Source organism: Bos javanicus, chromosome 13, assembly GCF_032452875.1.
Source record: "Bos javanicus breed banteng chromosome 13, ARS-OSU_banteng_1.0, whole genome shotgun sequence".
Lineage (NCBI taxonomy): Eukaryota > Metazoa > Chordata > Mammalia > Artiodactyla > Bovidae > Bos > Bos javanicus.
This window is the reverse complement of record NC_083880.1, coordinates 3,657,355-3,682,523: the sequence shown is the minus strand read 5'-3', so window position 1 is coordinate 3,682,523 and position 25,169 is coordinate 3,657,355. Positions and strand designations below refer to the sequence as shown.

General features: G+C 42.9%; 1 protein-coding gene across 1 annotated transcript in view; it reads right to left on the bottom strand.

Annotated features, from left to right (window-relative positions):
• Window positions 1-25,169, bottom strand: part of SLX4IP (SLX4 interacting protein) — a 212,998-nt gene that overhangs the window by 61,452 nt on the left and 126,377 nt on the right. The window contains 2 exon segments of the mRNA XM_061435611.1: window positions 9,513-9,633; window positions 16,652-16,741. Of these exon segments, the coding sequence (XP_061291595.1) occupies window positions 9,513-9,633; window positions 16,652-16,741 (211 nt within the window).

The following is a 25,169-nucleotide window of genomic DNA, read 5'->3' as shown; positions in this document are numbered from 1 at the left end:
ACAGACTTAAATGCACTGAGGCTGAGCCCTGCCAAATGCAACTAATCTGAGACTCACCACCAACTCTCACATGGCAGGAGACGGCCAGCCATGGAGGGTGAATTACATTAGACCTCTTTCATCACATTAGACAAACAGACCAAAGTGGGGTTGAAATGCTGGTCCATGGTGTACAAAAGAAGCAACCAGGTATACAGGTAACATACAAGGTGTACAGGTAACATACAATACAATGGGTGTGACCAAGTAGAGTGCATCCAGTGCTAAAAGTTAGCAAAAACTAAACATCTTCTTCTGCCTCATTGACTACGCTAAAGCCTCTGACTGTGTGGGTCACAACAAACTGTGGAAAATTATTCAAGAGATAGGAATACCAGACCACCTTACCTGCCTCCTGAGAAACCTGTATGCGGGTCAAGAAGCAATAGTTAGAACTGGATATGGAACAATGGACTGCTTCCAGGTTGGGAAAGGAGTATGTCAAGGCTGTATATTGTGACTTTGGTTATTTAACTTATATGCAGAGTACATCATGTGAAATGTTGGGCTGGATGAAGCACAAGCTGGAATCAAGACTGCAGGGAGAAACATCAATAACCTCAGATATGCAGATGACACCATCCTTAGGGCAGAAAGTGAAGAGGAACTAAAGAGCCTCTTGATGAAAGTGAAAGAGGAGAATGAAAAAGTTGGCTTAAAACTCAACATTTAAAAAACTAAGATCATGGCATCTGGCCCCATCACTTCATGGCAAATAGATGGGGAAACAATGGAAACAGTGAGAGACTTTATTTTCTTGGGCTCCAAAATCACTGTAAATGGTGACTGCAGCCATGAAATTAAAAGATGCTTGCTCCTCAAAGAAAAGCTATGACCAACCTAGACAGCATATTAAAAAGCAGAGACAATATTTTGCCAACAAAGGTCCATCTAATCAAAGCTATGGTTTTTCCAGTAGTCATGTATGGATGTGAGAGTTGGACCATAAAGAAGGCTAAGGGCCAAAGAATTGCTGCTTTTGACCTGTGGTGTTGGAGAAGACTCTTGAAAGTCCCTTGGACTGCAAGGAGATCAAATCAATCAAGCCTAAAGGAAATCAGTCCTGAATATTCATTGGAAGGACAGATGCTGAAGCTCCAGTACTTTGGCCACCTGATGCAAAGAGATGCCTCATTAGAATAGATCCTGATGATGGGAAAGATTGAAGGCAGGAGGAGAAGGGAACAACAGAGGATGAGATGGTTGGATGGCATCACTGACTCAATGGATGTGAGTTTTAGCAAGCTTTGGGAGATGGTGAAGGACAGGGAAGCCTGGCGTGCTGCAATCCATGGGGTCGCAAAGAGTCAGACATGACTGAGTGACTGAAAAATAACAAATGGCAGCCTCAGAAAGGCAGGACCACTGAGGGCTCAAACCCCTTAGGAAGGAAGATGTCAGTCACCTTGCCAAGTCAAGAGTCCTGATCAGCTGAATTACTGCCTAAAGACAAAGGGAATATGAAATAAAATTACAAGTAGGAAGATATAAACACCAACCATTTATTTCATGTAACTGACCATAGAAGTTAGAACGGTAGCATCTTCCTAAACTGTCTTCCTTGCTGCACCACGTATATATTTACATATTAAGCAAGTTTTTGGCTTTTTATTCGAGGTATGTTGGCAATAGTTAGCTTCATCATTTAGCCAATAAATAAACCAATATGGGTTCTGAATGATGGGAAAGAGGAATAAATATCACACAGAAATCTCGGGTGTGGAGCTCAGATGTGAGACTTGGCTTCTCTTTCTTGGAGGGGGTACTGAGCATATTTCACCTGTAGTTGGGAAAGCTGTGTTCTTGCAAAAGCTCATCATTGCTCAGAAGTTTATGAAGAAGGAAGCCAACACGAAACCTTCAGGGGACCTTGCTAACTCGTTTCCACCTTCCCAAAACTTCTGACCATCTTCCCTGTGCTTTGGTAACTTCCCATACTTTGTTAAGCCCCACTTTTCCAAGGTAAAAACAGTGAAGCATTTCAGGCTCCCTGGCTCACCGGTAACCGGGATGTGGCCATGGGATCTGTGGTGAGCTCAGAGGAAGACAGTGCCGTGGCCATGGGCCAGGCTGCCACGCTCCTGCAGGCTCAGTCCTGAGCTTCATAGATGGCAACTGAAAGGGCTCATGTACCAAAGCCATTCTCCCCCATCTTTTTTTAAAAAATAAGATTCTTTCTTTCTTTCTTTTTTAAATTTGGCTGTGTTGCTTGGGTCTTAGTTTCAGCACTCGGGGTCTCTCACTGCAGCCTGCAGGATTCTCTCTAGTTGCGGCTTGCAGGCTTTAGTTGCCTTGTGGGATGTGGGATCTTAGTTACCTGACAGAGGATCGAACCTGTGCCCCTGCATTGAAAGGCGGATTCTTAACCACTGTAACCACCAGGGAAGCTCCGCCCCTCATCTTGAGGCTGAGGCTGTGCTGTCTTGTGCAGCTTCAGAACCAGGCTGCCTGGCTTTCCCACAGGTAGATCCTGTGAACTATCTATACTATCTTTAATCAACAGCTTCTCCACTGAAGAGCCAGACTGATGCCAGCTAGCCTCAAGGAGAAATTAAATTAAACAAAGCCTATCCCTGGTGGCAGAAGGCAAACCACCTGCCTGCAGTGTGGGAGATCCGGGTTCGATCCCTGGGTTGGGAATGGCAACACATGCCAGTACTCTTGCCTGGAGAATCTCATGGACAGAAGAGCCTGGCAGGCCACAGTCCATGGGGTTGCAAAGAGTCAGACATGACTGAGCAACTTCACTTTCACTTTTCTTTTCATGAGGCAACTAAGGTTCCTGACCACAAAAGTCTTTACAGTGAAGATTATCACATTTTTGTTTTCAAAAGGTCATTTTAGAAGCACTTTGGAAGCGAGATGTGGATGAACTGAAAGTGAAATCAGAAGGTTGTGGTAGTGATTCAAGAGCTGATTAAGTACAGCCTTGACCCGGAAGTGACACTGAGAAAAAGTGAAAAACTTGAAAAAGGTGAATGCCCCAGCACAAAGGTAAGCATGGGCTACAAACACACAGCTCAGTCAACGAACACAAAAAAGGAAAGATAAAAATCAAAGGACAAGACATTTTTTTTTTCTTTTATTTTTGGCCTGTCAGACTGGCAAAAATTAAGATACTGGTAACACCCAATATTGGCAAGGCCAAGAGGAAAAATATTAATGAGGTAGAGTTGACAGAAATTGACAGTTAAGTCTTAAAAAAAAAAAACTTTCTTCCAATGTTAATTTTACTAAATCAATTGAAGTTATTCCAGGTGACTTAAGAAGGATGACGCTGTTGGCAAATGTCTATGCTATGCTGTTTGCTGACTGAGTTTTTGTCAGCAGTCTCTGTATTCCTCAGTATTTTATGATTAAGGAAATGGCCTCAAAGTAATTTATGTTAGTTTTAATAAGGATAACTTAGAGCATGAAACTCAGAGCATGAAACATATTAATTTTTTTAGAGTAATCAGCAAAGTTACCAGCCTACTGACTTCAGTTCACCCAGCATCAGTGTCTACCCCAGGATGAAGCACAATATCATTACTCAGATCTGCAAATAAGAAAGGTAAGAAACTCGTGCACATGAGAGAAGACAGCCAATTTACACAAAAGCGAAAACCACACAACTTTCACCCAAGCCACCAAGCCGGTAAGAACAACTCTGTTTTCAGGGCACACGAGACACCGAACGGAACACTGAGGAGGAAACAGGCAAGGCTTTCCTTACGGCTCGGGGCTTTGAAAGTGCTTTTGGAAAAAGTCATTTAAAGTAAGACTATGGAGCAGCCAAGTGATGCTGATAATAAACAGTCTGGATGGGCGCATCACCGTGTGTGCCCACTTCATCCTGGCAGGTGTACCTGGCTCAGGAGATGATGAGCCTTGGCCCCCTGTGGAAGGCAACCTTGGGGAGATGGGTGGACAACGCTCTGACCTTTAGAAATGAACAGTTTGCAATGAGGTGAAGCAGAGCTGTCTGTTTCTGCTCTCGAGTTAAGCAGCATGGAAATTCAAAGGAAAAAAAAAAAAAGAAGAAGCCATGGGGTGACAATCCCTCAATCTTTACCACCAAAGAGAGGGAGAAATGAAATCACAGGCAAAATGATTACATTACAGTCATAATACAGTGGCCAGTGTTATAAAGTGCTGTGAGCAAGGAAGACAGCAAACTGAGGGAGACTTTGGAGAAGAAGTATTTGAGCTAAGTCTTAAAAGCTAATAACAGGAGCTTTCCAGACAAAAGAGAAACCCGAAAGTATAAAGGCACAGAGGTGTCAAAAATGCAGGTTTGCAGGAAATAGAAAAGGGAAGCCATGGGAGGAGACAGGGCAGGAGAGGTGAGTTGTAGCAGTCTTGGCCTTCCTGGGAAGAGGAGAGCTACATTCATGCATGTAACTCGTCACCTGGACAAACAGTTCTTAAGAACCGGAAAATGTGCTATAGATCATAAAAGAGGCAGAACCTGTTTTCAGGCGACTTACCCATTTGCAGAGATGAACATGAATCAAATGGTGTGAACCAAAGCACAGGGTGCTGGCGGGCCTGGAACCTGGGGACTGTGGACAAGGATACGCTTCCCTACAGGAGGACGTGGAGTGGAGAGTGGAAGGAGATGGGGAGGGCCCATGCCAGCACAGGCCCCTGGGTGAGTGCCAGAGAGGGATCGAGGCCACTGTGCTGCAGCATGAAAGGAATGGGCAGCACAAGATGAGGCTGCAGAGGTGGTCACCTCAGAGTACCAGCCTTCACCCTGGAGCCCAGGGGAAAGCCTGAAGGGCTTTGTATGCAAGATGAGGCTGTGACGTGAAGGTCTTACCCTAACTTGGGTGCTGACCACAGGGGGCGCACCAGCCAGAGCAGACGCAGGGGCACCAGTTAGGGGGCTGCTGGCGGCGTCCAGTGTCCAGCGAGGTGGGGCCGAGGACTGGCCAGAGGCAGCAGAAAGGGGGCCAGATAGGGGGTGGGCTGCAGAACGTGTGCTCGGAGGCCATCTATCCCCAGAAGCAGAAAGAAGATGGGCTGTCACGCTGAGGTGACTTTCCAAGAGGGATACTTTGCACAGCCTTTCCACCCAAGAGTGAGCAGCACACTGTTGCATCAGCAGCCCCTGCCTCCATCCAGCCATCAACCACACGACTAATCCCCGCCAGGGAAGCCTGGCATTCATCCCACAAGTGCACCTCAGAGGCTCCCGAAGGCAAAAAGAGGCTGCGCATTTGTAGTTGTGTGTTAAATAAACCAAGCTAGAGGCAAATTACTTGCAATATATATATCACACAAAGTATGAATATCCTTAATTAATGAGCTCTTACAAACCAATACAAGTATGAACATGAAACAGAAATACTAGGGTTTCCCTGGTGATGCAGGGGACGTGGGCTTGAGCCCTGGTTGGGGAACTAAGATCCCACATGCCAAGGAGCAACTAAGTCCAACTACTGAGCCCACACACCACAGCTAAAGAGTCTGTGCATGAGGGAAAACTGCACGTGATGCAACGGCGACCCTTCAGCTGCAGCTGAGCCCTGACACGGTCAAATAGACAGACAGACAGACAGAAATGTTATAAAGAAACTGAAGTGTGCAAACATCTAGATCATCAAGATGTCCACTGTACCACTGTTTACAACAGCGAAAGTACGAGATTCAGCCTAAATGTCCCAATGATAAATCAGACGGCGGACAACTGATGGACTTCTATGTAGTTATTAAAAACAGTAATGTGGACCTCAAGTGGCCAAAATAAACCTTGAAAAATGGTAACAAAGTTGGAGGAGTCACATTTTTTAATTTCAAAACTTACTACAAAACTATGGTCATCAAAGCAGTGTGGTACTGGCATAAAAACAGACATACACACTAAAGGAATAGAAGAGAGAGCCCAGAAATAAACGCTTACGACTGTGGTCAAATGACTTTCAATAATGATGCGGAGGCCACCCAGTGGGGCAAAGGACAGGTTTTTCAACAAACGGCACTGGGAAAACTGAATAGTAAAAGAATGAAGTGAGACCCTGAACTTAAACCATATAAAAGGTTAACTCAAAATGAATCAAAGGCCTAATTTAACAGCAGTCCATAAAACTCTTAGAAGAAAAAAACAGGGAAAATCTCCATGACATTGAATCTAGAAATGATTTCATGGATGTGACATCAACTGGTTACATTAAAATTAAAAATGCTTTTGTGTCAAAGGACATTATAAAGATGGGAAAAGGCTTTGTTTTCTCCATTTCTCTAGGAAGGGGAGAAAATATTTGCAAATCATATCTGATAAGAGATTAATATCCAGAACATATAGAGAACTCCTACAACAACCTAATTAAATAATGGGCCAACAGACAATTCTCCAAAGATACACAAATAGTTAATAAACACATGTAAAGATGGTCAGTATCACTAATTATTAAAGAAATGCAAACCAAAACCAGAATGTGACACCACTTCTTATCTATTAAATTTTAAAAATGGTGATGCATGTTTTAAAGGACTTCTATAAGGGCTTCCCTGGTGGCTCAGTGGTAAAGCATCCACCCGCCAATGCAAGAAACATGGGTTCAACCCCTGGTCCAGGAGGATCCCACGTGTCACTGGGCAACCGCGCCCAGTACGCCACAACTACTGAGCCTGTGTGTGTGCTGGAGCCTGGGGACTGCAGCTCCTGAACCCATGTGCCCAGAACCCAGGCTCCACAGCAGGAGAGGCTCTGCAATGAGGCCTGTGCAGTGCTCCAGAGGGGAGCCCACGGGCCACTAGAGAAAAGCCCATGCAACACGTGGGGCTCAGCCCAGCCAAAAATGAATCAAGGACTTTTACATTATGTTAGGTGGGAAAACAAATTAAAATTGTGTGTAGAGTAAGATTAATTTTCTGTTTTAAAGCAAACTTCTTGCCCACATGAGCCCAAGAAAGGCTCTGGATTTCATCCTGAGGTCAGAACACTGTGAGTTCCCCACCTGGGAGAGAGGCTGGGAGAGTGAGCAGTTAGCACTTCTCTGAGGAGAGGAGTACGTCAAGGCTATATATTGTCATCCTGCTTATTTAACTTATATGCAGAGTACATCATGAGAAACGCTGGGCTGGAAGAAGCACAAGCTGGAATCAAGACTGCCAGGAGAAATATCAATAACCTCAGATATGCAGATGACACCACCCTTTTGGCAGAAAGTGAAGAGGAACTAAAAAGCCTCTTGATGAAAGTGAAAGTGGAGAGTGAAAAAGTTGGCTTAAAGCTCAACATTCATAAAACGAAGATCATGGCATCTGGTCTCATCACTTCATGGCAAATAGATGGGGAAACAGTGGAAACAGTGGCAGGCTTTATTTTGGGGGGCTCCAAAATCACTGCAGATGGTGACTGCAGCCATGAAATTAAAAGACGCTTACTCCTCGGAAGAAAAGTTATGACCAATCTAGATAGCATATTAAAAAGCAGAGACATTACTTTGCCAACAAAGGTCTATCTAGTCAAGGCTATGGTTTTTCCAGTGGTCATGTGTGGATGTGAGAGTTGGACTGTGAAGAAAGCTGAGCGCAGAAGAATTGATGCTTTTGAACTGTGGTGTTGGAGAAGACTCTTGAGAGTCCCTTGGACTGCAAGGAGATCCAACCAGTCCATCCTAAAAGAGATCAGCCCTGGGATTTCTTTGCAAGGAATGATGCTGAAGCTGAAACTCCAGTACTTTGGCCACCTCATGTGAAGAGTTGACTCATTGGAAAAGACTCTGATGCTGGGAGGGATTGGGGGCAGGAGGAGAAGGGGACGACAGAGGATGAGATGGCTGGATGGCATCACTGACTAGATGGATGTGGGTCTCATTGAACTCCGAGAGTTGGTGATGGACAGGGAGGCCTGGCGTGCTGCGATTCATGGGGTCACAAAGAGTCGGACACCATTGAGTGACTGAACTGAACTGAACTCAACTGAGGAGAGGAGACCAGGGCAGGGACCACCTGAGAATTGGTGCTGAGCAAGCCATGACCATGGTGGAGCTGGGGTCTCAGAACTCTCTCTGCTCCTTTTCCGTCTCAGTTAGTTACAAAGGGCCACTCACCACGTCTGCTACAGTTTTTCTCAAGACTTCAACTATTCCTAAGCAAAATGCCACAAAGTGTCATCTAATACAATATTGTTTGGATTGAAAATTCTGTTTGTTTGAGGCTTTCTGTTGAGAAAACTTTATCTGCCTCCTTACCAGCTGTGCCCAAGTACACGGTGCAGACTGAGTCTGCCTTTAAAGGGGAGGACGTTAACCGTTGTTTCCCTAAAGAACTATTACATTAGCATAATCTAGTTCACAGCAATGCAGTACTGACCTCTGAGGATTAACAGGGGTAGACTGTATTTGTGCAACAGAGTGCCATGAAACGCTAACTTAAAAAGTTTAAAAAACACAGTGATGACAGAGTGGAGAGAACACTGGGCTGAGGGTTCAGGCTCTGCCACTTGTCATCTAAGTCCTCCTCCATTGAAAGTGAAAAGGTAAAAGAAAGTGAAGTCGCCCAGTCTGTCCAACTTTTTGCAACCCCATGGACTGTAGCCTGCCAGGCTCCTTCATCCATGGGATTTCCCAGGCAAGAATACTGGAGTGGGTTGCCATTTCCTTCTCCAGGAGATCTTCCCAACCCAGGGACTGAACCCAGGTCTCCTGCACTGTAGGCAGACGCTTCACCGTCTGAGCCACCAGGGAAGTCCTTCATTCATATCCCCAAATCTCTGCATTAGGCATAGCCTAAGTGTCAGGGGTGGGGAGAAGGGAGGGGAAGATGCCAGATACAGGAGATGATCTTGGTCCTCAAGAAGATGACATTTTATTCAAGCAACCCCCTTAATCTCACAATCCTCTGCTTCTTCACCCATAACTCAAAGATATTACCATTCTCAGGGTAACAGGGTGTTAGGGTAAGGGGTTGGGATATTCCAACCTCAGTGCCCTTGACATCTGGGGGACACTGCCTGGTTGGCAGGAAGGGGGCTGCCCTGTGCACTGTAGGATGTTTAGTGGCATTCCTGGCCCCTACTCACCAGGGGCCAACAGCTCTCTACCATGGCTCCCACCCCAGGTATGACAATCCAGACTGTCACAGGCATTACCAAATGTCCCCTGAGGCAGAACCACCCCCAGCTGAGAACCTCTGAGATAGTGACATATATGAAAGCATTTAGAAAAGCATAAAACCCCAAATTAAGTATTATTGCAAATCTATTTGCAAGACTACTTGTCAAAAAAAAATCCTTTAAAGAATTTATAGTTTCCTTAGGAATGTTGTATTTTCTATTTTTATATATTTTGCCTACCATTAAAAGCCCTTTAGGGCTTTTTGATTAATTTTCTTTACCCAAACAAAGCATATTCATTAGGCTGTATTTTTAAAATGTATCACTACACAACAACACAACTCTGACTCTGACAGTCAGAGTCAAACATAATTGCCATCTCTACAAAGCAGAAATTTTATCCGAAATCAAAGTAGTTCGTGCCTACCTTTTAAGGACAAGGGATTGGATCTTGTGAATTCTGTATCTGATGGCCTGTGCTGTTTACGAACTTGTAAGTACTCCTTCACTCTTGAATCAATGGTTTCTTTTAACAGTAAACAGACTTCCTAAAGTAAATAAAAAAAAATTACACATAACTTTCTAATTCAACACAGTGCAAAAAAAGTCAGTATCATGCATATGAAAAAGCCAAAATCAAACATTTCATTTTGTTTGCTTTTTAGTTTAGCTATGAATAAAGGCATTTACATATGTTCATGGGTAATGCTGAAGGTTTAAATTTGCCACTAAGCTTTGTTTGAAACCATGATGCTGGCTTACTCTGTGATCTAAGAAATATATTTTGCCTCTCTTCATTTCTCTCTGCCTCAGTTTCATATTTCTAAAAGGAAGATAAAAACACCAATGTAAAAATCAGGGCAAGGAGGTGAGAAAATCAGAGAGGGAAAGGCTGTTTTCATGTAAATATCAACCAATGGGACTATGACAAGTAGAAGACAGAACAGAGCCAACTCTGGCTACAAGCGGGAGCCCCAGAGATGGGCCTACTGGGCAGGGACTGCAGACTGGGAGGAGCCAAAGAGTCAGGGCAAGTCAGGGGGAGCCCCAGCCAGTCAGAAGGGGCAGTGCCCTGAGACTTCATGCTGGGACCCACCGCACAGTGCCACCAGATTTTCTGATTTAAGAGGAACTAGAGACAGTGATTTTTACACAGAAATTTCCTACTTTTAAAACTTGGTTCAAAAAACTTTAATATCTAACCACTATAATTCATTAGTTTCTGGGGTTTACAAATCTACTGAAAAACAACAGCACTGATGGTAAGTTGAACACAGAACTGGAAATCAAGAGTCTGATTTTCTTCCATAGGCTTGTTGATGACATTGTATAAGCTTCTGTGAAAACTGCTCTCTATTCATCTATTCACAGTAAAAAATAATTTTACTTCTTATATTGCTCAAAAGTAAATTAATATTTATTAGGCAACAGAAAAACATGGTTTTAATTGAATGTCAACATCCCAAATTTCTGGAGCTACTGTTTTTAATGTATCAGTGTTATTTATAAAAAAGAAAAATAAAACTTAAAGCCTAACTGTACAATGGGATGACACTGCTCACGTTAGCTATACTATCAGAAAAACGTAATCTGATGTAGGGAAAGGGAAAATAAAATTGCTCCCAAATCTAAATTTCTTAACCCAGATTAAGAACTGGTGTATAAGGACGGATAATTCTGGTTCAGTTCCTAAGGACTCTGCAGAAGGTTCAGAGTTTTCAGGTCACCTCAAACCTGTTTCACTGGTTTCTTGCGATGCCATCTCAGGTTGATCTCTTAGAATCTTCATAAATTAAAACGAGGACAGAGCTGTAAGCTGCTTTGAAGGGCAACGAGAGCCAAGCTTTTCTTTTGTTGCAAATACACGTACTCTTCAAAGAGTACAGAAAACACCGGACTTAATTTACAAACATGCGTTTCTCGATAAAATACAAACTCTGGTCTCCTCCTTCCTGATCTCATTTTGCAGCCCAGAGATGCGGTGCCTTGTGGACACAGAGGTATTCACTTACAGTTGAAGGTTTCGGCATTGTTGGTGCAACAGAAAGGCAGCCTTGCTCATACTGTTGTTTTAACAATTAAAGAATTTTGCTTCACATGCAGGGTTCAACGATGACTGAGCTAGAAAATATGTGAAAGACGTACATGGAAACAAGGATTGCTAAAATTTGGCCATAAATGCCCTATAAGGCCACAACTAAAAATAGGAGGACAAAAATAAAGCCAAGGCCCACATATGCAAACTCTCTCCCTGCAGTTACGGGGCTTTCCTTCCTGAGCAGGTTTGACAAATGGAAGGTGGATCCTGTGTGCTGCGTCGAGGTCCCCTAGTAACTGACCACAGCACACCTGGCGAAGCACTGTTCTCTTCAGAACCAGGGCAAGACAAGGAAAGACAAATTCCCATCTAAACTCAAGGGGCAGCAGGAAGACCAATCAATGAGCAAGAGAGAGTTGTACCCAACATCTCCAGGCTCCCAGGGGTTCATTTGTGCTTCCTAGGTTTACAAGGGGAAGAGCCTGAGTTCAACTGTTTGGGTACAAAGACTACTCAGGCTGGACTCAAAATAAACACATGTTTAATACATGTGATGAGTTCCTTTTCTGAAAAGAAACAGGATATTCTTAAGACTTTCATTACTCAGAGTAGCTATTAAAATGCAATCAAACTGATTGCTCATGATATCCCAATCTTGAGATGATCTAATGATTTAAAAAACATAAAAGTCCTGGCACACTGAACATAGGCTAAAGTCATATCCTCAACTAGCTCTTCTCTTCTCTTAAACACACACACATTATCCCATATCCATTTTAAAGTCAGTGACCATATTTTGAAGAAACAGCGTGAGGTAGAAGCCACAGAGCGTATCCTTGGCTTTGAGTGGAGAGCCCGCTCACGGCCCACAGCGGAGCCCTGCAGGCCCCATCGCGCCCTGAGTCCCGTCGCTAAGGCGCGCCCTGTGGCCCCAACAGCAGCACAGGCAGGGCACTGCAGCTGCGTGTGGCACCCTGGAAAATTCTGGCTTCACGCTTTGGCTGGGAAGTGAGTCACGTACTCACAGATTTATTGTAAAGCCTTCCAAATCAACTGACTCTTGGCAAAAATGACAGCATATCAACACAAAAGGTCTAAAGCCGAGGCAGCAGAGTTGGGAGAGAATGGAGGAAAATCTGGGCCTGGAATGGTGGATTCTAGGATGCTGCTGCTGCTGCTAAGTCGCTTCAGTCGTGTCCGACTCTGTGCGACCCCACAGATGGCAGCCCATCAGGCTCCCCCGTCCCTGGGATTCTCCAGGCAAGAACACTGGAGTGGGTTGCCATTCCCTTCTCCATTGCATGAAAGTGAAAAGTGAAAGTGAAGTCGCTCAGTCGTGTCCAACTCTTAGCAACCCCATGGACTGCAGCCTACCAGGCTCCTCTGTCCATGAGATTTTCCAGGCAAGAGTACTGGAGAGGGGTGCCATTGCCTTCTCCGAGGATGCTGCTAATGTAAGTCAAACTTCTTGGGTGAGGTCCCCTCGGATGCATATTGGTCACTTTGGGGGTATGAATTAAATGTTTTGAATCACGGAGACATATGTTGAGAAGCCAAAGGTTGGAATGACATGAAGGTGGACTGGAGGAGCAGGCAATGGCCTATCAAACACAAAGTCTTGCAGAGCACAGTTCAGGGCTATTTACCTGAATGATAATGTCAACATTTCATGCCACTAGCATGATAAATCCCATCACACAGAACCCTATGCCTTTCTGCTCCCAGTTTGAGGTCGCTGGGTATCCTTAGCAAAATTAGGACAACAGTTCAGTCGCTCAGTGGTGTCCAACTCTTTGTGACCCCATGAACTGCGGCACGCCAGGCCTCCCTGTCCATCACCAACTCCCGGAGTACATCCAAACCCATGTCCATTGAGTTCGTGATGCCATCCAACCATCCCATCCTCTGTCGTCCCCTTCTCCTCCTGCCCTCAATCTTTCTCAGCATCGTGGTCTTTTCAAATGACTCAGCTCTTCGCATCGGGTGCCCAAAGTATTGGAGTTTCAGCTTCAACATCAGTCCTTCCAATGAACACCTAGGACTGATTTTCTTTAGGATGGACTGGTTGGATCTCCCTGCAGTCCAAGGGACTCTCAAGAGTGTTCTCCAACATCACAGTTTAAGAGCATCAATTCTTCGGCGCTCAGCTTTCTATATAGTCCAGCGCTCACATTCATAGATGACTACTGGAAAAACCATAGCCTTGACTAGACGGATCTTTGTTGGCAAAGTAATGTCTCTGCTCTTTAATATGCTATCTAGGATGTTCATAATTTTCCTTCCAAGGAGTAAGCGTCTTTTAATTTCATGGCTGCAGTCACCATCTGCAGTGATTATGGAGCCCAGAAAAATACAGTCAGCCACTGTTTCCCCATCTATTTCCCATGAAGTGATGGGACCGGATGCTATGATCTTGTTTTCTGAATGTTGAGCTTTAAGCCAACTTTTTCACTCTCCTCTTTCACCTTCATCAAGAGGCTCTTTAGTTCTTCTTCACTTTCTGCCATAAGGGTGGTGTCATCTGCATATCTGAGGTTATTGATATTTCTCCTGGCAATCTTGATTCCAGCTTGTACTTCCTCCAGCTCAGCGTTTTTCATGATGTCCTCTGCATATAAGTTAAATAAGCAGGGTGACAATATACAGCCTTGATGTACTCCTTTTCCTATTTGGAACCAGTCTGTTGTTCTGTGTCCAGTTCTAACTGTTGCTTCCTGACCTGCATACAGGTTTCTCAAGAGGTAAGTCAGGGGATCTGGTATTCCCATCTCTTTCAGAATTTTCCACAGTTTATTGTGATCCACACAGTCAAAGGCTTTGGCATAGTCAATAAAGCAGAAATAGATGTTTTTCTGGAACTCCCTTGCTTTCTCCATGATTCAGTGGATGTTGGCAATTTAATCTCTGGTTCCTCTGCCTTTTCTCAAACCAGCTTGACATCTGGAAGTTCCCGGTTCACATATTGCTGAAGCCTGGCTTGGAGAATTTTGATCATTACTTTACTAGCGTGTGAGTTGAGTCCAGTTGTGTGGTAGTCTGAGCATTCTTTGGCATTACCTTTCTTGGGATTGGGATGAAAACTGACCTTTTCCAGTCCTGTGGCCACTGCTGAGTTTTCCAAATTTGCTGACATAGAGTACAGCACTTTCAAAGCATCATCTTTTAGGATTTGAAATAGCTCAACTGGAATTCCATCACCTCCACTGACTTTGTTTGTAGTGATGCATCCTAAGGCCCACCAGACTTCACATTCCAGGATGTCTGGCTCTAGGTCAGTTATCACACCATCATGATTATCTGGGTTGTGAAGCTCTTTTTTGTACAGTTCTTCTGTGTATTCTTGCTACCTCTTCTGAATATCTTCTGCTTCTGTTAGGTCCATACCATTTCTGTCCTTTATCGAGCCCAACTTTGCATGAAATGTTCCTTTGGTATCTCTAATTACTTGAAGAGATCTCTATTCTTTCCCATTCTGTTGTTTTCCTCTATTTCTTTGCATTGATTGCTGAGGAAGGCTTTCTTATTTCTCCTTGCTATTCTTTGGAACTCTCCATTCAAATGGGTATATCTTTCGTTTTCTCCTTTGCTTTTTGCTTCTCTCCTTTTCACAGCTATTTGTAAGGTCTCCTTAGACAGCCATTTTGCTTTTTTGCATTTCTTTTCCATGGGGATGATCTTGATCCCTGTCTCCTGTACAATGTCATGAACTTCTGTCCATAGTTCATCAGGCACTCTGTCTATCAGATCTGATCCCTTAAATCTATTTCTCATTTCCAATGTATAGTCATAAGGGATTTGATTTAGGTCATACCTGAATGTTCTAGTGGTTTTCCCTACTTTGTTCAATTTCAGTCTGAATTTGGCAATAAGGAGTTCATGATCTAAGCCACAGTCCGCTCCCGGTCTTGTTTTTGCTGACTGTATAGAGCTTCTCCATCTTTGGCTGCAAAGAATATAATCAATCTGATTTCCGTGTTGACCATCTGGTGATGTACATGTGTAGAGTCTTCTCTTGTGTTGTTGGAAGAGGGTGTTTGCTATGACCAGTGCGTTCTCTTGGCAAAACTCTATTAGCTTTTGCCCTGCTTCATTCTGTATTCCAAGGCCAAATCTGCCTGTTACTCCAGGTGTTTCTGGACTTCATACTTTTGCATTCCAGTCCCCTATAATGAAAAGGACATCTTTTTTGGGTGTTAGTTCTAGAAAGTCTTCTAGGGCTTCATAGAACCGTTAAACTTCAGCTTCTTCAGTGTTACTGCTTGGGGCATAGACTTGGATTACCGTGATATTGAATGGTTTGCCTTGGAAATGAACAGAGATCAACAAAGTCCTAATAATATTATCCTTTGACTGAAAATGTATTACTTATAAATTTTCTTTTAGGAGATTTCTCGTCATCTCCAAAAGCTGAGTGAAAACAGTCATCACAGTAAAGGGGTAAAGAAGTGGTGCCAAAAAGTACCACCATCACTAGTTTTTCTCCACATACCACCTGGTAATAGGATTTATTTCTAGCTCTAAAAAGCTACTGTGATCAACGAACATCATGGAAGATACCAAGGGCTGTTACGTTTGGCAAGTTACGTAAAAGCCACAGGCTCACTGTCCTGCTCGCTCATAAGGAAGGGTCTCGAGAAGGAAGCCAAGCACGTGATGAGAGCTGGAGGCACCTTCTGCCTTTGCCACAGCAGCACTTGGTGGGACCACAGAAATGAGAGCTGGGAGGGACTCAGCCAGGGTCTGGGGGAACCCTTCATCCACAGGGGAGGCGGCTGAGGTTTGAGGAGGTTCAACACCACAGTCCTGTCATACAATCAATTGTTTTACTGACTGGCCACCTGCTTTGCAACTGGCCACTGTAAGAGGAGGGCTGCTGTCACCCATCCCCATACTTTTGCCAAAGGATCATGTGGTACAGGAGAAGATTTCAGACAGGTGACAAAAACCCACACCTGCTCCAGGGGCTCAGTCCATCCATTACGACCAGTGAGGTTTACAATCCCTGCTTACCTGGAAAAGTCACTTTAACTTCTCCTTCTTCATCATCTTTTTTTTTTTTTTTTAATACAAAGAACCCTTTCCCTCAAACAAAGAGGTAGGGAATTTCTGGTTTAAATACTAGAGTGGCAAATGAAATATATGAAATAGATGGATGTGTCAGTTTCTGAAGGAACAACAACAGAAAAAGCAGGAGTATGTCTGTTGTGGCAAAGACAACTCTTCTTCAAGGATTAAACAGCACTCAAGATTTACTGTCCATTAATGAAAATGAGAGCTGGAAAAAAAGCTAATGTTCCTCTTAAGAGCAGCTCCTTGCATTTAAAATAGTGAAAAGTTTTAAGCACCTACTGTATAGCACAGCGAACTAACTATATTCAATATCAAGTAATAATCTATAATGGAAAAGAATCTGAAAAGAATATACGTGTGTGTGTATGTGTGTATAACTGAATCACTTGTTGTACACCTGAAACATGGTAAATCAACGACATTTCAATTTAAAAAAATAGTGAAAAGTTTCCTGGTACCTCTTTCTTCTGTTCAGAAAACCAGCTAGTGTCTTTGCTTGAGCCTTGCGGCAATACATGAAGATCCACCAGGACAGCAAAGTTCCCACACTGAAAGACATTAATGAAAGACTTAGCTCACACCCAGTGAACAATGAGAGAAAAGCTTACAAATTCCTACATGGTTGCTCATGATGAAATGGCAACAAAGTTCACTGCTGGACAGAAATGTTAATATGGGGTATGATAAAACTCATAACTTGTTGCTTTTTGCAATTTTAATATTTATTATAGAAATGCCAGGGAGAAATTTAATTTTAATCAGGACAGGAAAGAGAAAATACCTATCTCTACACTATAAGTTGTCGGAGGATGCCCAGAAATTCAGCAGTTAACACTGAGAAGGGTTAAAAAGGTCAGTGCCAGGTAGGCTCCAGAAAAGGAGTCTGGTAGACACACACAGGGAAATTCTTTCTTCCAGGTGGGAGAGAGCAGACAGAAGTAACTGCATTTTCAGACTAACAAAAGCACTGGCTGGGACTATACATCTTGGAATAGAAATAGAAGCACAGACAGATGAAAATGGGCAAGGAAGATGCTGAATGACAGTATCAAAACTAAGTAAGTTTCATTAAAATATGCCTCAAAACTATATAAAACCAGTCTTTCTTTTTCTATAGGCTAGTGCTATCTAGTACTGTGGAAGAAATGAAAACATCTCTATCTGCACTGGTAAATAGGGAAGAAAATAGCCTCATGTGTTACTGAGCATTTAAAATGTGGCTTTTGTTGACTGAGAAGCTGAATTTTTAATTTTACCTAATTTCAATCTAATTTAAAAAGCCACAGAACCAGTAGCTCTGTGGCATGGCTACAGACCCTATAAAAAGATGTAGCTTCATAAAACCTCATACTATGTGAATAAAGTAACTTGAGAATCACAAGATAAATGGATGAACTAAACTAACTAAGAAAAGTATTGTTGGTTGGTTTATGGCCAGCAGGGAAATTCAATTTTGTAGCCCTTTGGCAAAACAGTTTTTTTTTTTTTAAATTCTGTGCTATAATTCAAGGGTGAAAAAAATATTTTCAGCAAATAGTGAGAATACGAGACAAAATATGGGGGGAAAAAAACGCAACTTGACACCTACCTCACACCATAAATAGAAACTGATTTGAGATGAATCACAGACCTAAACATTAAAAAAAAAATACCATCTATCTTCCCAATGTTGGGGTAGGAAAAGATTTCTTAGACAAGACCCAGAAAATTAAATATAAAAGAAAAAATCACTACCTTAGACTTGATCAAAATTAAAAAACTTTGGCTCATCAAATGACATCATTAATAAAATAGATATGTATGTCACAGACTAGGAGAAAATATTCATAAGTGCATATGAATGAGATAAAGGACTGGTGCCCAAAATATGTAAAAACTACTCTTACAAATTGATGTTAAAAAAACAACTCAAGTTTGAACAGACACTCCATGACAAAGATAAACAACTGGTGAATAAGCACGTGGAAAAGTGTTCAACATTATCATTCATCAAGTAAATGCAAATTAACACTCACTACTAAGTGACACAACTACATACCTAAGGCAGTGCCAGCAGGGATAAAGACTGATGCACGTCACACGTAGGTTAAGGATGGGAAGCGACCCACACTCACACACTGCTAGTGGAAACGGAAAATGGATCAACCACCCTGGCAAATGTTTGTCTGCTCACTATAGTTAAACATATTTATTTACCATCTGAGCCAGCAATTTTACCTCAGGTATTTACCTGCGAGAGATGAAACATGTGCACACAGAGGCATGTATACAAACGTGCATGAAAGTTTTAATTTCGAGAGTCGAAATGGAAGACAACCCAGAAGTCTCTCACCAGGAGAATATATTAATACAAACTGTACTATATTTCAAACCATTGACCTGCTCAACATGGAATGATCTCAGTAACACTGCACTGAGCAAAGTGAGGCTAAAATGAGAACTGTATGGCTCCATTTATATAAAGTTCTAGAAAACCAAGATTAAATCCATGGTCAAAATAATCAGCACAGTGACTGCCTATATTCTTAGCAGCTAAAGATGGAGAAGCTCTATAAAGTCAGCAAAAACGAGACCAGGAGCTGACTGTGGCTCAGACCATGAACTCCTTATTGCCAAATTCAGACTTAAATTGAAGAAAGTAGGGAAAACCCCTAGACCATTCAGGTATGACCTAAATCAAATCCCTTATGATTATACAGTGGAAGTGAGAAATAGATTTAAGGGCCTAGGTCTGATAGATAGAGTGCCTGATGAACTATGGAATGAGGTTCGTGACATTGTACAGGAGACAGGGATCAAGACCATCCCCATGGAAAAGAAATGCAAAAAAGCAAAATGGCTGTCTGGGGAGGCCTTACAAATAGCTGTGAAAAGAAGAGAAGCGAAAAGCAAAGGAGAAAAGGAAAGATATAAGCATCTGAATGCAGAGTTCCAAAGAATAGCAAGAAGAGATAAGAAAGCCTTCTTCAGCGATCAATGCAAAGAAATAGAGGAAAACAACAGAATGGGAATGACTAGGGATCTCTTCAAGAAAATCAGAGATACCAAAGGAACATTTCATGCAAAGATGGGCTATCTCGATAAAGGACAGAAATGGCATGGACCTAACAGAAGCAGAAGATATTAAGAAGAGATGACAAGAATACACAGAAGAACTGTACAAAAAAGATCTTCACAACCCAGATAATCACGATGGTGTGATCACTGACCTAGAGCCAGACATCCTGGAATGTAAAGTCAAGTGGGCCTTAGAAAGCATCACTACGAACAAAGCTAGTGGAGGTGATGGAATTCCAGTTGAGCTATTCCAAATCCTGAAAGATGATGCTGTAAAAGTGTTGCACTCAATATGCCAGCAAATTTGGAAAACTCAGCAGTGGCCACAGGACTGGAAAAGGTCAGTTTTCATTCCAATCCCAAAGAAAGACAATGCCAAAGAATGCTCAAAGTACAGCATAATTGCACTCATCTCACATGCTAGTAAAGTAATGATCAAAATTCTCCAAGCCAGGCTTCAGCAATATGTGAACTGGGAACTTCCTGATGTTCAAGCTGGTTTTAGAAAAGGCAGAGGAACCAGAGATTAAATTGCCAACATCTGCTGGATCATGGAAAAAGCAAGAGAGTTCCAGAAAAACATCTATTTCTGCTTTATTGACTATGCCAAAGCCTTTGACTGTGTGGATCACAATAAACTGTGGAAAATTCTGAAAGAGATGGGAATACCAGACCACCTGATCTGCCTCTTGAGAAATTTGTATGCAGGTCAGGAAGGAACAGTTAGAACTGGACATGGAACAACAGACTGGTTCCAAATAGGAAAAGGAGCACGTCAAGGCTGTATATTGTCACCCTGTTTATTTAACTTATATGCAGAGTACATCATGAGAAATGCTGGACTGGAAGAAACACAAGCTGGAATCAAGATTGCCAGGAGAAATATCAATAACCTCAGATATGCAGATGACACCACCCTTATGGCAGAAAGTGAAGAGGAACTAAAAAGCCTCATTATGAAAGTGAAAGTAGAGAGTGAAAAAGTTGGCTTAAAGCTCAGCATTCAGAAAACAAAGATCATGGCATCTGGTCCCATCACTTCATGGCAAATAGATGGGGAAACAGTGGACACACTGTCAGACTTTATTTTTCTGGGCTCCAAAATCACTGCAGATGGTGACTGCAGCCATGAAATTAAAAGACGCTTACTCCTTGGAAGGAAAGTTATGACCAACCTAGATAGCATGTTCAAAAGCAGAGAAATTACTTTGCCAACAAAGGTTCGTCTAGTCAAAGCTATGGTTTTTCCTGTGGTCATGTATGGATGTGAGAGTTGGGCTGTGAAGAAGGCTGAGCACCGAAGAACTGATGCTTCTGAACTGTGGTGTTGGAGAAGACTCTTGGGGAGTTCCTTGAACTATAAGGAGATCCAACCAGTCCATTCTGAAGGAGATCAGCCCTGGGATTTCATTGGAAGGAATGATGATAAAGCTGAAACTCCAGTACTTTGGCCACCTGATGCGAAGAGTTGACTCATTGGAAAAGACTCTGATGCTGGGAGGGATTGGGAGCAGGAGGAGAAGGGGACGACAGAGGATGAGATGGCTGGATGGCATCACCGACTCGATGGACATTGAGTCTGAGTGAACTCTGGGAGTTGGTGATGGACAGGGAGGCCTGGCGTGCTGCGATTCCTGGGGTCGCAAAGAGTCAGACACGACTGAGTGATTGATTGATCTGATCTGACTGCCTAGGCAGAGACTGACGTGTTGTGATGATGGGATTGTTCTGTCTTGTGATACAAGTAAAATCAGCTCATTCCACTGCACATATCAATATTACACATTTTTAAAAATACTGTGTAAAGATACACTCATATTTGTTGACAGTTACTTTAAATGTAAATATTATGTCCCTGAAAATGTGTGGGAATAAGTGAACTTTGGCCTGGGTAATAAATCGTGAAGTATGATAAAAGATGGTCTCCCACGACGTCAAACAGCACAGTGTTACCCCAGAATTACTGTTTAATGAGTTGCAATCAGCATTTTAAGGAAACAGAAATGGGCTAAAAGCTATCAGTGTGTCACATGGTAAAGTTAAGTCTTGTTTTGTGAAACTTAAGTATGAGTATACTGAGTTAGGATATAAAGCCTAATTTTTACTGTGGGCTGTGGTCAAAAAGGTTTGAAAACCATATCCAAATATGTTATTTTAAAAGTTTCTTCTGTTATCAATTTAACCTTTAAGGAATATGCTGCCACCAGGTGGAGGTAGCACGCCACAACTACAGAATCTTAGCCGGGGGTTATTAAGCTTCATGCGACACAGACCTCTTGGGTCAGTGGTGAAGCTGATGAAACCTGTTCATAATAATGTTTTACATGCACGGAGACACAATGCATATAACTAAACAGAAAACCAATTACACTGAAATACAGTTATTTACGTTTTAGAATTTGTGATACAGCAATGGATGTACTTGCTCAATAAAGCACTGGCTATTACTATACTATGGTCACCTGACACAAAGAGCCGACTCATTGGAAAACCACCCTGATGCTGGGAGAGATTGAGGGCAGGAGGAGAAGGGGACAACACAGGATGAGACGGTTGGATGGCATCACCGACTCAATAGACTTGGGTTTGAGTAAACTCTGGGAGTTGGTGAAGGGAAGCCTGGCGTGCTGCAGTCCATGGGGTGGCAAAGAGTCGGACACGACCTAGTGACTGAACAATAATAATCTATAAATCCAAATCAATGACGAACACATGTGATGTTTTCAGATATCTGCCACGATTATATTACAATATGGAAAGAGCTGTGATTTCTAATGGTAACAAATACCGCTAATAATATTGTCTTCTGAACACTTCATTCACAATAAAAACAAAATTTATTAGAACTCGGTCAAAATAAGGATGTAACTTTTCTCCCATGGAAGCTCAGTGCCCATGGGCTGTCAGGGCTCCAGAGATCCCAGAACAAGAGCCCCTCCAAAGAGGGAAGACGTGCCTCACACACATTCCACCCGGTCTCCTGTGGGTGTTCCGCCCGACTGTTCGGTCAAACTAAGTTCTCTGCTATTCCTTTGTCATTAGCAAGGATGATTTTCCAAATTAAAAAAAAAAATAGTGATGGTTTTATACACAATGGAATATTACACAGCCATTAAAAAGAATGAAATAATGCCATTTGCAGCAACACAGACGGACCTAGAGATCGCCATACTGAGTGCAGTAAGTCAGACAGGAGAAATATCGTATGAAATCCTTTATATGTGGAATCTAAAAAGAAATGAAACAAATGAGCTCACAAAACAGAGATACACAGTCTTAGAGAAGGAACTTAAGGTTGCCAGGGTGGGGCAGGGAGGACGGGGGTGAGGGATAGTCAGGGAGTTGCGGATGCACATGTGCACACTGTGATATTTAGAATGGCTAACCAACAAGGACCCACTGCATAGCACACGGAACTTTGCTCAATGTTACGTGGGCGCCTGGATGGAGAGGACTTTGGGGGGGAATGCAGATATGTATGTCTGGTTGAGTCTCTTTGCTGCTCACCTGAAACTATCACAACACACTTAATTGAGTATCAGTTCAGTTCAGTCGCTCAGTCGTGTCCAGCTCTTTGCGACCCCATGAATCACAGCACGCCAGGCCTCCCTGTCCATCACCAACTCCCAGAGTTCACTCAGACTCACGTCCATGGAGTCAGTGATGCCATCCAGCCATCTCATCCTCTGTCGTCCCCTTCTCCTCCTGCTCCCAATCCCTCCCAGCATCAGAGTCTTTTCCAATGAGTCAACTCTTCGCATGAGGTGGCCAAAGTACTGGAGTTTCAGCTTTATCATCATTCCTTCCAATGAAATCCCAGGGCTGATCTCCTTCAGAATGGACTGGTTGGATCTCCTTACAGTCCAAGGGACTCTCAAGAGTCTTCTCCAACACCAACAGTGTCTTCTCCAACAGTTCAAAAGCATCAATTCTTTGGCACTCAGCCTTCTTCACAGTCCAACTCTCACATCCATACATGACCACAGGAAAAACCATAGCCTTGACTAGATGAACCTTTGTTGGCAAAGTAATTTCTCTGCTTTTGAATATGCTATCTAGGTTGGTCATAACTTTTCTTCCAAAGAGTAAGCATCTTTTAATTTCATGGGTACAATCACCATCTGCAGTGATTTTGGAGCCCCAAAATACAAAGTCTGACACTGTTTCCCCATCTATTTGCCATGAAGTGATGGGACCAGATGCCATGATTTTCGTTTTCTGAATGTTGAGCTTTAAGCCAACTTTTTCACTCTCCTCTTTCACTTTCATTAAGAGGCTTTTTAGTTCCTCTTCACTCTCTGCCATAGGGGTGGTGTCATCTGCATATCTGAGGTTATTGATATTTCTCCCAGCAATCTTGATTCCAGCTTGTGTTTCTTCCAGCCCAGCGTTTCTCGTGATGTACTCTGCATATAAGTTAAATAAGCAGGGTGACAATATACAGCCTTGACATACTCCTTTTCCTATTTGGAACCAGTCTGTTGTTCCATGTCCAGTTCTAACTGTTGCTTCCTGACCTGCATATAGGTTTCTCAAGAGGCAGGTCAGGTGGTCTGGTATTCCCATCTCTTTCAGAATTTTCCAGTTTATTGTGATCCACACAGTCAAAGGCTTTGGCATAGTCAATAAAGCAGAAATAGATGTTTTTCTGGAATTCTCTTGCTTTTTTGATGATTCAGCGGATGTTGGCAATTTGATCTCTGGTTCCTCTGCCTTTTCTCAAACCAGCTTGAACATCTGGAAGGTCATGGTTCACGTATGGCTGAAGCCTAGCTTGGAGAATTTTGAGCATACTCCAATACAAAACAGAACATTAAAAACAAATAGTGATGTTTCAACAACGTGAACTGATACTGTGTAGAATCTTTCTAGAAAGAACTGAATATTAAGATCCAATTTGCTATTTTTTTCATCATTTGTGCAGGCTTCCCTGATAGCTCAGTTGGTAAAGAATCTGCCTGCAAACAGGAGACCCCAGTTCGATCCCTGGCTTAGGAAGATTCCCTGGAGAAGGGAAAGGCTACCCACTCCAGTATTCTGGCCTGGAGAATTCCAAGGATTATACAGTCCATGGGGCCGCAAACAGTTGGATACGACTGAGTGACTTCACTTTCACTTTTCATTTCATCATTTGTAGCTCTGATCACAAATAAGCTATGTACACATATACACTGCTGTACAGACATACACACTGCTGTATTTAAAACAGATAACCAAAAAGGATCTACTGCAGAGCACAGGGAACTCCGCTCAATATCCTGCAGTAACCTAAATGGGGAAAGAATCTGAAAATGAATAGATACGTGTTTGTATAACTGGATCACTTTGCTGTACACCTGAAACTAACAAAACATTGTTAACGTTGGAGTGTTAACTACACTCCAATATAAAACAAAAATAAAAAAAAAGCTAGTCTGTTTGCTTATAAGCAGCCTGACCAGAATGTCTTTAAAAAAAAAAAAAATCACTGACTCTCAGTCTGGTACTCAAACCTTCCTGAGCTTTCTGCCAGACCCCGCCTCCCTGCTCCCGCAGAGGGGTGCAGCCAGCCTTCTGAGTTCTCCAACAAGAACTCTGCAGTTCCCACACTAATCACAGGTATTCTGCCTTTCTGAAGTCCCTGCTCTCAAAGCTTTGCTTCTTTTCTCTCATGAGTAAACAGCAGTGAAAAGGGGAAAAAAGCAGGAAAGCCAGCTCTGATGGCAGCCAGAAGCGAGGCCTCCAGCCCTCCCCTCCACACTTAGAGCCTGCTTCTCCTCTCGCCAGCTCTTCTGCACAGAGCACCAGTGGCTCTCAGAGTCCTCCACACAGGCCACGCTCTCTCTCAGCCTAGTGGCTGCAGAGAGAGGAAGCGCTGCATCCCGGCTTGGGCTGGGAGTCAGCCAGCCCAGGGCCGGTCCAGCTTCCTCTCTCCTCCAC